Source organism: Lichenostomus cassidix, chromosome Z (assembly GCF_008360975.1).
Source record: "Lichenostomus cassidix isolate B80296 chromosome Z, HeHo_3.0, whole genome shotgun sequence".
In the NCBI taxonomy this organism is placed as follows: domain Eukaryota; kingdom Metazoa; phylum Chordata; class Aves; order Passeriformes; family Meliphagidae; genus Lichenostomus; species Lichenostomus cassidix.
Window position 1 is genome coordinate 33,487,441 of NC_139511.1, and position 17,425 is coordinate 33,504,865.

The 17,425-nt window shown below is 36.9% G+C and overlaps 1 protein-coding gene across 2 annotated transcripts in view; it reads right to left on the reverse strand.

Moving 5' to 3' along the window:
- The window catches only part of SYK (spleen associated tyrosine kinase), a 50,657-nt gene that overhangs the window by 14,295 nt on the left and 18,937 nt on the right, over nt 1–17,425 (reverse strand). Inside the window, exons 3-7 of one of the 2 annotated variants that reach the window (XM_085043005.1) lie at nt 16,198–16,358; nt 7,077–7,215; nt 5,555–5,636; nt 4,655–4,701; nt 411–479 (exon numbers count right to left, since the gene is read on the reverse strand). In XM_085043005.1, the coding sequence (XP_084899131.1) occupies nt 411–479; nt 4,655–4,701; nt 5,555–5,636; nt 7,077–7,215; nt 16,198–16,358 (498 nt within the window). The remainder of the gene's footprint in view (nt 1–410; nt 480–4,654; nt 4,702–5,554; nt 5,637–7,076; nt 7,216–16,197; nt 16,359–17,425) is intronic. The other variant, XM_085043006.1, reaches the window with a different exon arrangement.

Genomic DNA, 17,425 nt, shown 5'->3' on the forward strand with positions numbered 1-17,425 from the left:
CTGAATGTACTCAGTATTAACATAGTTGTGTAAGCAAGACAATTTTCTGATTAGGAAGGAAAGTATAAATATAATTTTGTTGTGCTATAACTCAGTGGTTTTGAAAAACACTTTATCACTTACATTTCATTTGCAGAAATATTGAGATCTGCACTAATATTTTGGTATGTCAGAAATTACATAAAAGGAGTCCCTCTATATTTAAAACTTCTTCAAACCCATTGCTTCAGTTATAAAATCAAGCCCATAATTATGCAGATGATTAGGACAGATGCAGAAAGCTTACAAAATCTTCACAATCTAATTGTTAGTAGTCAAGACAGCAAGCAAAAAGAGGGAGAGAAAAGAGTGAAATTAGTCGTGTAAGTATTTTAACTCAGTCAAAAACCTAAAAAAAGTATATGAGGCACCTTTTTGCTGCCAGCCTTTGGAAAGGTGTACGATTTGAGTCTTGAGATAATTCCACCTCCTGCCCAACTCTAGAAACCACAATGTCAAAGAGGAACAGTAAATGTGTCATGAAAATAGCCAAAGGTATTTCACGAAACAAAAATACTCTACAAGAACAAAATACTCCCAACCTTTCTGTTGCATGTGCCTGCAAGTACACATATGATACATCAAACAAACGTAGGATAAGAAATCTTAGTACTAAATTTTCTCTCATCTATATTACTGTCAAACCATCCTGAACCTGTAGACAGACATATCTTAAGGCAGTTTTTAAATTCAAACACACTGCACTTTCTCCATATCTTTATTTATGGAGTATGCTTCATGTTTTTCCTGCCTCTGTTACTGAACTTTAGCCACCCTCCCTCCACCCCGAATATATTTAGCAATGTAAATGAGTTTGATAACTTTCATGCCTGGAAGTATGACTAATTATTGAGCAAAATTTGAAGCACACTTTGGTCATACAACAAACAATGTGGTTATTGAAGCAGAAAGCAGACAAAGTGATATTAATTCCAAACAAAAATGAACAGGCTTTACATTTTACACACACACGTATGTTCTGTGTAATGATACCTTTAAAAGATATGTGAATATATTTTCCAAGAATACATTAATTTAATTAAATGTCACATATTAGCATTTCTAGGGGTTACTGAGAGATCATACCTGTGTATTTAATACTGTGATGGAGTACTTATTGGTCAAGCATTTAGACTGAAGCTGAGGCTGAAACAATAATCTAAGCCACATTCCCAGTCACTTTAAACAGCCTTTGAACTCACTTAGATGTTCTGAACTTTTTAATGGTGCATTTGTAATTTTTTATTATGAAAAGATATATTTTTAATTGATAGTTTTGGTATATTTCCTAGTCATCTTCTAAAAGAAAATGTATGATTTCACTTTAAAAAAGGTGTCATTTGTTTCAAAACACCTAGGATAGTTTCTGATCCCTGTTGCTGGGAGAACAGACACATTTTTGATCCTTGACATTCTTATAGCTGTGATATACAATAATTCAGTGCATATTGAAAAAGGTTACTGAATCAGCTGTTTTCTTTTACTTCATGAAATTGTCTTTCCATACTTCAGGGAATAAATTAAACCTGAAGTACTACTTAGCTACAGTTTTGCACAAGATAAAGTCTCTAAGTTCAAGCGCTTGTTTGCACAAGCTGAGCATGGTTCTCATTATAATTTTCCAACGAGAGTGTCTCCCAGCACTTGAGTGAGCAATCACCTGTTGTGTCTTGATGTCAATCTGCTTAACTCACATTTGTATTAGACCTACCAATACATGTTAAGATGAGTACTTCATCAGGGACAGCAACAGTACTCGTTACAGTCAAACTGTGCTCATGAAGTTTAGGTCTATTATTACTACCTGAAAAACTGTGACTAAACAAATAAAATACCAAGAAACTTTAAGAGGAGACTTTGAGAAATGGCCAGAATTTGGCAGCTTCAGTGTAATGTCATCAGGTAGAGCACTGAACTAAAGATTCTTTTCAAAAGCTGCTCTGCATGTTTAAATACATATTGGGTTGAAATTGATTGCAGGGAGAAAGAAGTAGTTTACAAAATGAAAGGGGTCAATATCCCCTTAAATCTAGCCATGGAGCCTCTGGTGAAAGGCAAGAAAAGTCATAGCCTATGCATGTTCTGAGAGAAGCAAGAATGAGCAAGTCTCCATATACTGCATGGGAAAATGAGCTTCAGTAAAGACTTTTAGCATGAAGTCCTTTCTTTTGCAGAGGAAATGTACTAGTATCACTAAAAAGCAGATGTCCTTTTATGTGATATTACAATAAATTTAAGCGTTTTGTTACTCCAAGTTTGTTCATGGAATAACAGCAATGCTACACAAATCTGATGTAGATTTATGTCCCTGATGCAAATTTTACTCCAAGCCCTTACACACCAACACTTTACAGAAAAATTAGTTAGACAGTCTGCCTTGCATATCACCCAGCAGGTCTTTCTACCTTGCATGCACTTTCTTAACTTCAACTTCAGATTGGGCCATGTGAGTCCATTAAGACTTTGGAATAGCACCATTGTATTTCAGGCTGTAATACATATCAAAATGAAAAAAATTGAAAAATTGGTCTGGATGGGAACATTAGTATTAGATTGTTGCTCAGAACTGGCCATTCATTATATTTTGTTTCTCTACTCTCTCTTTTTTGCTTCTTTATTATAATCAATCCTTTCTCACAAGTCACGATCATTCCTGTTGATTTGTTTTGGATTATCTCCCGCTGGACAACAGTCTTCAATGCAGTGTCAAAAATTGGTGAAAGTCTTTCAGCTGAGAACTCAGCCAGTGTTGAACAAGCTGGAAACACATTGAAGCTTCCTTTTCCTCTGCCAGCATGGTGGTTGCTCATCCTTGTTCCCATTCTGATTCATTGCAGGCATCACATCCTCTGAAAAACTGTCTCTGCTCCCCATTGTGATCTATATCTGACTATTAGAGGTGCAATATCTTTCACCAGTTTCTACTGAGCTTCACCCTTTTTTTCCAGGACATTTCTCTAATTCATCAAAATTATTTTGATAGCCAATTAAAAAATTCAAAATTCCAATTTAATATTTTGGCAATCTTTTTCATAAATTAAAAAAACCCCTGTGTAGTATACTAGAAATGTCAGAAACTCTTAAATTGTAATTACCATGGTGTAGATAATAAGAAGATAGATTGCACATCCTCCACATAAGACTGTGTTTGTAGTACATATGTTTGTGATTGTATTCATTCTTTTCAGGCTGTTTTTTTTTTGTTTTGTTGTAATTGCTATAATTGTATTTCAGGCATATTAAAAATCTTCATGAGTTACTGCTTTTGCACATAGGTATTGATGTCTGAGAAACTGGAAATACCAAGTGAAGTCTTTGAGCTCCATAAATAGTAATAGTAATCTTAAATTTTCCACTTCCTATGTTTATATATTACAAGAAAGTAACTTAGCAGATTCATTTTTTAAAAGTCCCTAAGAGCAAAATTCAGATTTCAGTTTTAAGAAGTTCAGAATGTCAAATACATTGAAGCTTTAAACAATTTTTTAGTAGACTCATTGCGAAATATGCACTCTCATTCTTCTCTTTGGTGACTTTCTTTCTTGCTACCATGACAGTACTTAAGCAGTAGTAGTTAAATTTACATTTATACTGTGAATTTTTCTGTGGATATTATGAAATGTACACAGTATTTCCCCACTGAATGTGCTTGCCCTATATCTACAACTGTGTGTATACCAGATGAAAAACGTGGTCTCATATGCTTAAACTTCATGCACATCCTTGTAAATGGCACAGATCCAAACATCAAGGCAATATTTAATAAGAAAAGGGATTTATTTTGGTTGCTTAATTTCCAATGATTTAAAAGGGTACCTGATTTTCAGAAGTGCAGGTATGAGAATGGCTGTTCACAGGCCTGCTAAGACTCAATAGTACTGAAAGAAATGCAATTGCCTATTTGAACAAAAGATTTTTTTCTATAAGGTGGGACTGAATCGAGATAATGACCTAGATAATTAAGTTTTCCAGGGAAATGACTAAAATTAATTCTCTATTTCAGATGAAATCAACTACATTGAACAAGATAGTATTATGTGAGTCCCTGTATGTATCACACCTCACATAGCTCCTCTAGTCAATGGACTCCAAGAAAGTAGGTAATTATAATAATAGGTGGACTTGCTCACTCTTCATGGTGTTGATGAATGAATCACCCCTAATGCAGTGCACAATAAATGAAACCCTTGTGGAAAGTCTGATGTTAACTGAGCACACCAAATATGAAAATAAATTGAACCTCCATTTCAGCTCTAGCCAGCAGATTCTCAAAGTGAACAAGGTAAGCAATGTGGTATCTCTCCTCCTAGTGTTGATACAATCACTATAGAATATGACAATCAATGAGGCACTTTTTCTATGTAAAATACTGTTTTTTCACATACATTGTATGTGTAAAATTTAACAAAGTTAAATGATGATTAGCACATACAAAACATTGATGAAATTAATACCATGCTAGAATATGTTAAGTTTCTTTGCAACTTACTGCTTATAACCCTGGAAAAATGAACTCACAGATGCAGTAATATTCAAGAATTAGCATTCCCAGAGCAGTATCTGACTGTAAGCCTTCTCAAATGAGTGCTATTGCTATATCACCAACTACACTTACCTTGGGAAGTGTCCCAGAAGAAGGATGAGTATTAAAACCAAAACTATCTGTAAAAGAATCAAATGCAAAATGATACTGAGCATGGCGAGAAATTTGTGTCAGAACACATAATTTCATAGAGGGCGCCAACTGTCTAGTTTTTAAATCACATTACAGTGTTTCTCTTGGAATTATCTTCTTTGCTTTTGTCTGCTATATGCAGTATACTCTGGTACTTGCAGTCACAGAGACACAGATATGTGCAGAGCCTAAAGGATTCAAAGGAGCAGAAAAAGTGACGGGAAAAGCATGTAGAGATTCAAAGGAGTGTAAAAAATAAAAACTTCAGGGTTGGACTTGATGATCTTAAGTATATTTTCCAGCCTGAATGATTCTGTGATTCGATTGTGTTCTACATCCTCTCACCATGGTGCTAGTATCCAGTTAGAATAACAGGCAGCCTTAGAGAGACAAAACCACTTCTGGAAGAGCACAAGTTGGGCATAGATCAGTCAGATGGATCTCTTCTCCCCTTTCAGCCAGGGCAAGAGGGAGGACAGTGTCTCTTCAGTGTGACATCAAAGACATCAATGACATCAAAGAAGAAGCAAGATAAAAAGCACACTGAACCTCAGGACACTTTCCCCACATCTTCTCCTCCTTTCCTACAAGTCATCCTCTTTGAGCAGCAAAGCACATTTCTGATCTGACAATAAGTTAGACCCAGCAGTAATTTGATTTGGTAGCCTTAAACTACAGGATCTGCCTCCATCATGCACAGTCTGGCAGATACTAACTCATTTGAAAAGTAGAAAATCTGCACCCATCTACATGGCAAGTGGAAAAAATGCACATACATTTATCATAGTTATCCTGTCTTTTAATACATACAAAAATAATAGGATATTATTATATACTCACCATTTTCTGAGCCATGTTGTGGACAAGGAATGGTAAGAACCCTTAATAATCCATCAGGTTTGTATGAATAGTGCTCAACTAACTAGCAGAATGAGAGGGAAAGAAAAAAAAAAGAAATAATGAGAGAAAAAGATATGAAAATATAAAGGTGATATCCTTAAATATATTGTCTCTTTAGAACTGTGTGCATATGTACAATAGTTGATATATATTACAACAAATGACCATGGCACACAGCAGATCTTTAGTGCACATGTTCTTTACTTCTGTTTAGCAGGGGTGAATGTTTCTGAAGTAACTTTGTGGATGAATGCAGAACATGATCCAGGAATTCGATTTGTAAAAGTCAGTATTCCCCACCTGGTTCTGCCACTTAACAGCTTTGTAATACTGAACAAATAACTTATTTTCATATCTTGAGTTCCCACCCTATTTTTTTTTTTTTGTTTTAATTTTTGGTCATCATTACAGTGCAAGAATAGTCCTAATATGCGATGCTTTCTTTGGACCTCAGAATTGCAATGGGATAAGAGCAGTTAATAAATGTATAGCACCAGTAGTTGTGGCCATTTGTGCTCCTGGATTGTCCTCTGCATGCCATTTTTTAAAGGGTTGTTACTGCTATTTTCTATTTGGTGCATTTGTGTATAAAGGAGAAGGTCTGTGAGTGAAAGAGTTTCAGATATGTTCACAGAACTTGTAAGACAGCAGTGCTACTTTTAAATTTCCAGTGATGCCAGGAAAAAACAAAAAACCTACAAATTAATTTATGCAAGCAAAGATTCTTACATTTTTGACTCACTTTACTTGTTTTAATGGATTTTTGAGCAAGAGGACATAAGAGATTTCTGTGGCAGTTTCAATTCCCTTAGTATTTTCAGTTTACACAGTTATTTCATCAGTATTCAGTTTTATTATCAACTATGGCATAGTCAGCTATGGACTCCTTAATTGCTTAATCTTTACCAGGATTCAGACATATTTTGGTGGTAAGCCTCAGCAAGTCATGCTTTTGCAGACTTGAAGGTAAAGAATTTCAAAGCTAAAGACTGCATTATGTGTACAGCATCTTACACCACCCCCTTTTTGCTTCCTAGAATTCTGTTTGTTGCTGTAATAAAGGACATTAGCAAAAGGCTAAACCAAGCATTTCCATTATTGAATATGGTTACTTGCAAATGCAAATGGGCTTTCATTCTAGAGAATATTCATCTGAATGAATAATTAATTACAGTTTTGAACTCAGCCAGGCTGCAACATTACATTTAAAAATTATTAAAAGCTCTACACTCACATAGCTTTCTACATTAACACATATAGAAACCTTACGTACGTATGCACATGTATAGCAACTTTCATGTGTAGAAACCACAAAATGTTGGAAATGTACGACAAATAACCTGCCAAAACGTGTTGGTTTTGGCCCAAGACTCTTGTCACAAGCCAAAATAAAACAAAGCAGCCTTGGTCAGTTATACAGAAATGTGACGACAGATATCCACATAATACAAAATTAACAGACCTGCCACAGGGTGTCAAATCTTTTTCCATCCGGTATGGATAGCTTTCCTGTCTTATCTCTGTCAATACGATAGTGCAGTACTTTTCCATCATTCAGCAGGCACAGGGCATAGGAACCATTGCTGTCCCTTTCTCGGATACTGTAGGAATAAGGAAGATTTTCAGGGTTACACTTTACTAGGAATGAGTATTCTTTTTTGAATCACCCTTTCCTTAAAGCTTTTGAATTAAAAACAAAATAAAATCAGCACTGCAACTTCTGAAGACATTTTGTTAAGCCTTTAATTTATTTCTTAGTGTAATTAATTTTCAGATAAATTGCCTAAAGTTTCTCTTTTTTCTTCCAAAAATGTAACAGATTAAAACAGAAAAATCAATGATGTAAGGCACTCTGTTAGGCAGCTACAGAACACTGAGCATTGCATAAAGCACTCTCTGAGCAAATATGCATTAGAAAGCACCTGCACTGCTGGCTTACCTCTCTTGTATCTTTTATTTTGAAATAAAGAGATGACAGTAAGAGCAGAAGGTAAAGCACTGAAAAAATGTAATGTGAAAATCAAATAAAGGGGAAAATTTTGTGTCTGAAATAGCTTGTTTTATGGCTTGGAATTTAAAGAAAATAATACGTTTCTGTAATCATTAATTCTTATAATTTCAGTAAAGACATTCATGCTTTGTTGCAGATTGCACTTAAAATTCATATGAAACTTCACACCGTATTGGGGTGTAAATACCTCATCTAAACTGCACCATGGACAGATCACTGTAATATAAAAATCTTGTCTAAAGTTCATAGGTAGTCAGGACAATTTCCTTCTTCCAGGAGACCTGCAAGCACCATCTGAGATGCTTAATAAAGCATGACAGAGTTGTTTTATGTGTACTCAGGGCTAGCTGACACTGAGATCAGTGTATTCCAGTCACTGAACCTATAGTAGATAGGAATTTATTACTAGTTCCATCTTAGGTGGTGCAACATTTCTGAGTTTAGAAAGAAGGGAACCCTTCTTCATGGGAACCGTTTCAGTTGGGTTCCCATGCTCACTTACAGCTGACAGTGAGACAGCATTAGAGTTGGATTAAAACTGTCTGGCCTTTTTTTTTTTTTTTCTTTTAATGAAAAGCCTAGATTCTGCAACACTAAAACATTTCTTGTTCTGGTGTGCCTAGAAATATACTTACTCTCACTTGAATTTTTGAACAGCCCTGAAAAGAAATATAGCAGCATATACACACTAAGGTGTTAAGAAGCTTTGTGCTGCAACGCTGGAACTTGCTATTATATCTCAGAAGATTGCAGAGGCAAGTATTAAATTCTGCTCCTCAGCTGACTCAATCAAAGCTGAAGTAAAACTGTGCTTTGTCTGAATTACTCATGCACTTATTCCTTTCAAGTAGAGTCATTTTGTTGCTTAAGACGTGAACAGGACGCTGGCTAAAGGAAAAGGGAAGTAGGGTCAGTTTTTTGTTATCTGAAACCAAGGTAACTTGCCTAAGTCTCTAAAGCAAATTGAAACACATTGTGGTTTCCTCATGACATGCAGGTGTTTTCTCACCATGCTGATTTCCTGTGCTGACTGACCAGTGAAGAACAACAGGCTCTGCTAAAATGAAGACTGACTTTTCCTTTGTCTTATTCTGACTTGTTCTAAGCAAATAAAGCTTAGAAAAATATTTTCGGAATAGCGGGCATTGTTTCTAAAACACAAAAATACAACATTTCATTGCAAGCAGACTTCTGTTCAGAATAGAGTACAAATAAGACTATAAAAATGCAATGGATTGTTTCTCAGTAACAAATACCCTTCATGCTTCGCATGAGGAAATGGCTCTAATACAATTCGTTCTACTGAAACTGGTTCTCATTTGCAAGAGTATTTACTCTCTCTCAAAGCATTGCAAACATTTCTTGAGAGCATGGGAACCCAGGGGAGGGGAGAATCCTGATTTCTAAAATCCATGGCACAGACGCAAACAGCCCTATCACTCTTCAGTGCAGGGCTTAGGCAGAGTTCAGGTTTATAAGGTTGTATTGCATTTTGGAACTTCTCCTAAACCCACAGCTACATAACTCTGGAGCCACCTGCAGCTCACAGTCACGGCAACTTCTGTCAGACAGGTCTACCACTGCACATCCTAAAAACACCTCCATTCTAACCCTTTTGTTTAATCAGGGTCCAGAGGGAACCTCGGGGTTATGGAGCAGGTGGGTTTTAAACTGTGGTCAGTCAACTCTAGCATAACCTGGATCCCTACAAAGGACATCCCTACTACATCTTTCCAAATGCGTCTGAAGAGCAGGAGTGTCAAGTGCATTTAATTGACAGCCTAAATCTTAATTTTGGCAAATAGATCCCTTACTGAGTTACATGGATTGCCCTAAGCCTTTTTTCAAAATTTCATTTTGGTTTTGTAGACTGTGGTAATGACTGCCTAGGTTAGGCTAAGCCTCCAGAACTGCAGCTGGGTAACAGTATCCAGTTTGGTGTCAACAGATGCTGCAAAAGAATAGAGTCAGAAGCAAATGCTGTTCAAACTAAAAGGTAGTAAATGGGAACTGCTTTGAATGGAAATGAAGGTTTCACATCTTCTGTATAACTCAGGGCATTCACATCAGATCTGAAAGCTCTCTTCATATATGGAACTTTTCTTCTGTGAAAAGCAACAATTTTCAGAATGTTGAGAAAAAAATTCCAAATTCCAAATGCATCCTCTGCTTTAAACTGTTCTGAAATTAAACACAATATTTCCTGTTCTTCGATAAAAACTAATAAAAAAGGTATTAATCTTAAAAAAGCTTTTTTTTTTTTAAAAAAAATCACTTTGGCAAGGAAGGAAGCCAACCATGAGGTATCCATTTCATGGATACCATGAAATTTCATGAGGATACCATTCCATTTCATGAGGTGTTCAAATGGAACGCCTCATCCATGAGGCGTTCCATTTCATGCTGTTGCAGATAATCCAAATATTTCATCTATTGAGACGAATCAGAAATATGAGCAACTTCATTGAGAACAGACCTGAATAGACAAATGTATTAGAGAAGTGTTGAGGGATCTCTACTTTTTATGACATATGTTTTTAAAACAGCAGAAGAAGGAATGTAGAAGTTCAAACTGTTACCTGATACAATACAAAGAAAGCTTAGGTATTGATTTTATATTTCATGCAATTTGTGTTTGAATATTTTTTGTGGTTTGGTGTGGTTTGGGACTGCAATCCAGATAGCAACTAATAGCAATTTGGAGCATCATTACAGACAGTCTAAATAGCTACCCATTCCCTCCTTTGATATTACCATTTGGAAGCAAAAAGAACAATGCTCCAGTTTTTTCTGCTTCCATCTGAAAACCCAAACAATCCCTCTCCTTCTAAAGAAAAATATCCCTAAGGGTCAAAGAAATAAATTGCTATTACAACATGCCTCATTGACTGTGTAGAAAAAACCCAGAAGTCACAGCATTCTGCAGTGGAGAATTATGAAGAAAATAAACTAGCAAAATGCTTGCTTTAGGAACGTTGTGAAATTATTCTTGCTTGTGAATCCAAAGGCATGCTAAATTTTATTCTCAGCATTGCTTTGCCTTCTCAGCAATAACAACTTTGTTGATGCCAGAGATATCGACAATCCCCAGTGCTGATCAAGCTCCTGCATGTCTGCCCTTCTGACCATCTCTCTGGTAATGCTATTAACAACATGGCTACTCATTATCACTTCAAAGATCTGCTGCACAGGGCATATGTTCCAAGTTTGAGAGTAATAAGATATGAACTTGGTGCCATCTGTAAAAGAATTATATAAAGGGCAAAATGGATTGACTGCTGTCTTCATTTGCATCATTTCTTCTCCCCTGTTCAGTAACACATTCACAGCTGTTTCAGAAATGTCAGAACACTACAGAATTTAGGAGAAAGCTCAGCTTCACTCTATTGCTATCTACAATGGAACCTAAAAAATCACCTCCTGGTGAGTCTGCTGCACAGGCACAAAATACTTTTGTGAGGAGGATTGCATCCACATTAGTCTATTTAGCTGACTTCACCCTGGCAGCAAAATACACCATGACCCACCAACCCCCTAACAAACAGCTCTGCTGTAAAACTGCTCCTGAAATAGGGGATCTTCTTAGTACAGCTATCTCAGTTAGGGATCACAGCTTTTCTTCACACCTCGGACCACTCTGCTGCTGAGGTCTCTACTGCAGAGCTAGCCTTGAGAAGCCACAGCCCTGCTGCACTGGTCTGCAAGATGCACCCAACATGCACCTAACAGAAGATCAGTAAATAGCTCTCCCAAAGAGTCATGTGCATCATCCAGGCTGCTGTGGAGAGGAAGACAGCATCTCCAGAAACACAGTGCACTGTCTGCATATTATCATTTATCTTGGAAAATTTTTATGGTCATCTAAGCCTAGCAAATCCTTGGCACTTTGAAGAGGAACTTCATTATTAAGGTCACATTTAATAGGATTATTTTCATCTTCAATGATGTCAACAACATCCAGTTCCTTTTGTGGATACAAATTTAATACTGATAGAATTATTTAAAGACTTCTCTTCCAGATCAGAAAAGTGACCTAGCTCTGTATGCAGCCCAGTAGTGGCAAATCCACAGAAGAGGGCAGTAAGATTAGTGTAAATATTAACTGCTACTTATACCAGAAACAAAAAATTTTTGTCACGCAAGAAAACTCTTACAGACAGCTGCACTTCAAACCTTATTATTTTGAAATACTATTGTTAGCTCTTGTGACATATAAGAGGCAATTTAGTTCAAATTGTCATGGAATGCCATGATGAATATTACTGTGACTCATTATAATAGTCTAAACTACTTTTGTCCTCTTTAATATTCTCATTACATACTGAAGACACTCATATGACACCAAAATAGTTTTCTACTTTCCTTTTACACAACTGTTTATATTTCATGTGAACAACATACAGGTATTGACAGGTGTATAAAATTTATATAGACTAAATTTATATAGACTGCTTATTTGCAATGACTTCACTCACAGTTTCCCTAATGCTAATTTTTTTGGTTTAACAGTATTTCTGAATTTTCTTTATCCTCCTCTAACTTCAGAACTTCTGTTTTTTAACACATATGCAAGATCACGTATTCATATAACTGAAGTGGTCATTACTGATGGTAAATCAAGATGTGCCAACACTTACCACATACCAGACTTATCTCCTATGTGAAACTACAGACAAAACCAACTTTTCTGCTCTTTGCTCCTAGCAAAGTTATAATTTAGTTTTCAACAGTTCCACGTATGCTTGCATTCACATAGATAATAACAATATGATAAATATTTAATGATGCATTATTAATAAAATATGATTACAATATTAATAAAAGTATTACCAATATTAATAGTTTGATCTTTAATCAATGCTCCCTACCAGGCAAAATGTAATAAACCCCAGTTTGTTTGGTCAAAAACCATCATCCAATATAAAATGTAAAACAGTGTTAATGACGTTAAGTGGGTTATTTTACTTCTATTTCACTGCTATATTTTTTTCTCTGAAATTTGTGCCAAGAGTGGCAATCTTACATGAAAGTTCTTCGCAGAAGAGGTAGGCACTACTTCCTATTTCATGTAATTTTATTAGACAGTTTCTGTGTTTGGGTTTGAAAACAAACTCTCTAGCATCAACATACATACATCACTGACTTTTAAGCCATGACAAAAACTTTAAAAAAATCTGTGAAAATTCCCTAGTAAAACACCCACAGTTAGCTCAGCATTTTTCCTTGGATGCATTGCAGTGTTATCTTTATGATGTTATTAATGACATCTTTAACAGCATTCAGGAAGCGTTTTTACTATTTTAATATTTAAATTATTAAAAATAAATCCAGATTTGATAATCTTGTACCTCTGCAAAGCAGTGCTAAAGAAATCTATATGTTAGTTGCATTATTACAGAGACTGCTGTATTGGATTTTGTTTCAATTTAGGTAGGTCAGATGGATAGCAAATTTCTGGTGTAATGAAGTTTTGGAGACCCTTGTTAAAAATATATGGAAATATTCTAGTCTTCTAATATTTATTATTTTCTCCATTATAAACAATATGATTTTTATAATATACAAGCAACCACTTGTGGACTTGTTAAATAGCCTTGGAGTACCTGATTTCTTCAAAAATCTAGCTACTCTCTTTGTTTCAAGGTTATACCTCAACAAGCAAACATCTCTTAGACCTTGAATGTTTTAAATTGTTACCTTTCAGTCAGCTACCGAGCTTGAGTATCTTGACCAATGTAAGAAAAACAGTCCCTGAGCATCTACATTCACAGGCACAAATTCAAAGCCTTCAATCCACAGATAAACAGAATATTCTGACAAGTACTGCTGCTGGCTAAGTAAAATTATGTGATGTCTGTGCCTGAAATGTAAAACAATGCACCACTTTCACACTCAACAGTTTTGCTGCTACTGCTTCAGTTAGCCAGAAATGAGTGGTTTATTTCTCAACACTTCCTGAGCAAGCCCATGTTAGCCAAACCACTGCAGAAAACAATAAACCTCTCTGAATTAAGACTGGTGGTTTGTTATTAGTGATGGCCGTCTGTCTAAGGGTCTGAAAGCTAGAATGGCTCAGAAAGGTAAAATAACTGATTTCTGACATGAATGAACAACACATTATCTCCTCTTGCTACACTGTCTACTGAATTAGGGGGTAGATAAAATTCTCTTCCTCTTTCTTCCCTGGGACCATAAGAGCAAGTGGCAGCTGAGTGGTTACTAAGGTCTAAAATGGCCAGATGGGAAGCCTGTGAAAGAGCAATTAATACATTGGAAAGCATCCTACAGATGCAGAAGTAAACAGTGTTGTCCTTAATAGGAAGGACCCTAGCTCAACAGACTAACAGTTAGATATTCATATTATCTGAGCTTCTGTGTCACTTCTCATGGTTTAAACAGAGCCTTAGAATTAGCATTTTCTCCCCTGTGGGTTTGTCTACCTGATATGAAAGGAAAGCAGCCACCTGAGTTCCATCAAAACTATATAAAATATGGATCCATTGACATGATCAGTCCCACGGGAGATGGTCTGAATGGTTCCCCATAACTCATTAAGCATGTCACTGAGAATCGCAGCAGGAACACCTCCTAGGCCATCTTTCAGTAATACAGGAAAAAGCTGGGAAAATATTTCCAGTTAGAGCAGTAGGAATGCTTATAGAAGATTTAAAAGGGACTAGTGTTTATAACAGAGGCTGAAAATGTCAAATGTCTCCTTAACAGGGTGTTAAGTAAGGGTGTTAAGTAACACCCTTACTCCAAAACCTATCCCTGTTGTTAAGAAACGTTAGCTAATGGATCCTTTTATTTGAAGAAAAATTAGCTTCCTTTTTTTCTCTCTTTTCCCCCCCACTTCCCCCCCTGCCTCCTCCCTTCCCTCCCTGCCCCAAAGAGAAGTATTTTGGCCACATAGAAGCCGATGTATGCCTGAGGCAAACTGGAAAAGCTGCCAGTTTTAATACAGGATCAACATCATGACTCAGCTGATACAAAGTTGATTTGCTAAGGCGTTTAAACAGAAAGCACAAAGCAATATATTTTTAGCTACGAAAGTGTCATTAAAGAAGAATTGATGTTTTGTTTCAGATTATGTATCCACCAGACCTTAGGTCTAAAATGTAGGAAAAGAAACTAGCAAAGTCACACCTCAAGAAAAAGGAGAGGTTGTGTGATAATGCTGGGCTGGTAATCTACAACAGCAGCTGTGTTCATCAAATCCTCTAAACACCTGTGCAATAGGAAGAATTTTTGCAAATTTTTGCAACTTTTGTAACACTTGTTTTATTGCAAGTGTAAAAAAATCTGCAATAAGCTTTTGACAAGGTTTTGTTACATGCGGCAACAAAAGCAACTGCGTAAATGAACCTCTGGATGTACTCCCCACCAAATGGGAATATGAGGCTGAAAATAGGGATGCATGGCTACTTGGGTGAGTGGCTATGAAACACAAAAAATTCAAGAACTAGCGGACAAAAAGAGAGTTCAAGAAATGAGATGTGACTGCAGTCAATTTGTAGGTAAGACCTCATAGGAATTCACTCTACCTGAAACAGGATTTAAAGGAGTTACTGGCTCCTGTCAACTAAGGCTGAAACATGGAAACATGTGAGGGTTGCACCCATGTTGGCGATTAGTACGGCACATTTGTGGCAAATCAGTAAAAATGAAAAAGTTGGCACTGAAGAGGCATATCCTTCCTGCACTCTCTCATGGGGTTCCACTTTGGACTAGCTTTAAAAAAAGCCAAAGGAAGCTGCATCGGTAGGTGATGAAATTTCCCTCACAAATTATACAGCTCTTAGTGATTCTTTTTTTGGCCATGACTTTTAAGCCTAATTTTTTATCATTATATAATTACTTTCTGGGTGTGGGGGACGGGGAGGGAGGGGTGTGGAAATGACAAAAGATACCTCTGTTAAAACACCTATATTTTTCAAATGAGGATTTTCCAAAAAAATCCCCTTTATTTCTTAGAAGACTTTGTCTGACTCTAGTCCACACAAGATGATGGCTGTCAGTCACTATCCAACATGAAACATTTTTGGTCAGAAAACAAGAGATCATCAGACTGAGTAAATGGAGAGAGTAAGCAGCCGACGAAATTGAGTGTTGTCAAGGTAGAAGCAATTCATTCTGTTGCTTAACTACAAAACAAAGCACCACCACTGTCCCTGAGAGAGCTGACAGATACAGATGCCAGCTGCTGCCAACACAGGCAGTTTGTCTATAATTGTACCAGTTTAATAAGTCTGTGTATTGGTTGCAGGTGGTCAGGCTTTGACAGCGGGGTTACAAAGGCCAGAGGCTGCCCTGGGCTGGTCATGACTGGTTCCAGCAGGTCCCAGTGGACACCCCTGCAGGTGTTCCCTGCTTTTGTTATGGTTTCCTGTCCTTAGTTAAGTGAGGGACTTGCTTCAGGCAGGAAGTATCACATCATGTAAATCATGCTGAACTGGGCTCCCTCACTGCGGATGAGCCACCTTTCAGGGCATATTCTCATTTGAGATTTATTCAAAGGAACTGTACAGTAACACTGGAGGCAAACAGCAGTACCACCGAAAAATGCACTCACAGAAATTTTCCATTGCTTCTTGACCCAATGAGGATACGGTGTTCTGACTCCTCCCGAGAGATCCTCCCGTGGAACCAAGGCATCTTCTCATGGGCAGTGGTGGCAATCAGCTTCTCCAGCTGAGGCTTCTGACTAATGATAGCTTGCTCAAGAGCATGCCCCTAGAGAGCAGTGGAAACACCATGAAACTGTCAAACTATATTCTGCAGCAAAAACATGACAGGTAGACTCACGGTTATTTTGGGACTTGCTTTTGGGACATCCAAAATCTGCACATATTTGTTGCATGTGAAGAAAAGGCCTAGTTGCTATAAACATTTTGAACCAGAAACTAGCATATGATAATCTAAACATCACAAAGCCAGGGTTCTCCCTTTACCTGAGAAAAAGAAAAAAAAATTACCCAGTACATGAAACCACTGATATATCAGCATCTAAACTTAAAATGAAGTCATATTTTTACGCTAAGCAGTCACAGACAAATAGTGTCATTCTGAGATTTCAAACATACCTGCAAATTACATATCCTATAGCAGTATACTAAAATGAACTGAACAGGCTTTGCACTGTTGCAGCATGTCTATGTCAAAGACATCAATGCAAATTTTCCCAGACAGAACAGTCTCCATTTTAGAGTGAATTATTTAGAGCAATATTAACTTAGACACTTCTAACCTTATCTACAACCTACCACTTCTAAATTTGGCCCAGAATCTGAGGGCAACCTCCACTAGTTTCAACAGTTTTAAACTAAAGTTCATCAGATTCATCAGCTTCTAGATTGAGCTCAGATGTGAGCCTCAGCAGTTAGAGAAAATGTAGTATAAGTTTCAGGGTTTCCCAGTTTGGGGATTGCTCCAAATATTTTACAGAGCAGAATTCATAGGGTTACTTGCTAGCAGCAAAAGAGATTTAAAAACCTTCTGCAACTCCATCAGTTACCTCCATAAATGTAACTCATGGCATCTCAAGGTGAAATAACATTCCTTTTGCAGCCTCCTACACCGGTGTTTCCATGTTAAGACTTTTCATAGTCATTCTCAGGAAAAAAACCCAGCCTCTTGCTCTCCATATGGAAAATTCCTGCTTTACGCATGCAGCACTGAAGATGTATAGGCAGTGCTCTGCAGTGTAGAAATTGTTCTGTTTCAGGAACAAGTTCTGTTTTGGACATAATCTAAATTAGCATCACAGAAACAAGGCCAGTTAAGAGAGGAGGATGTAAAAC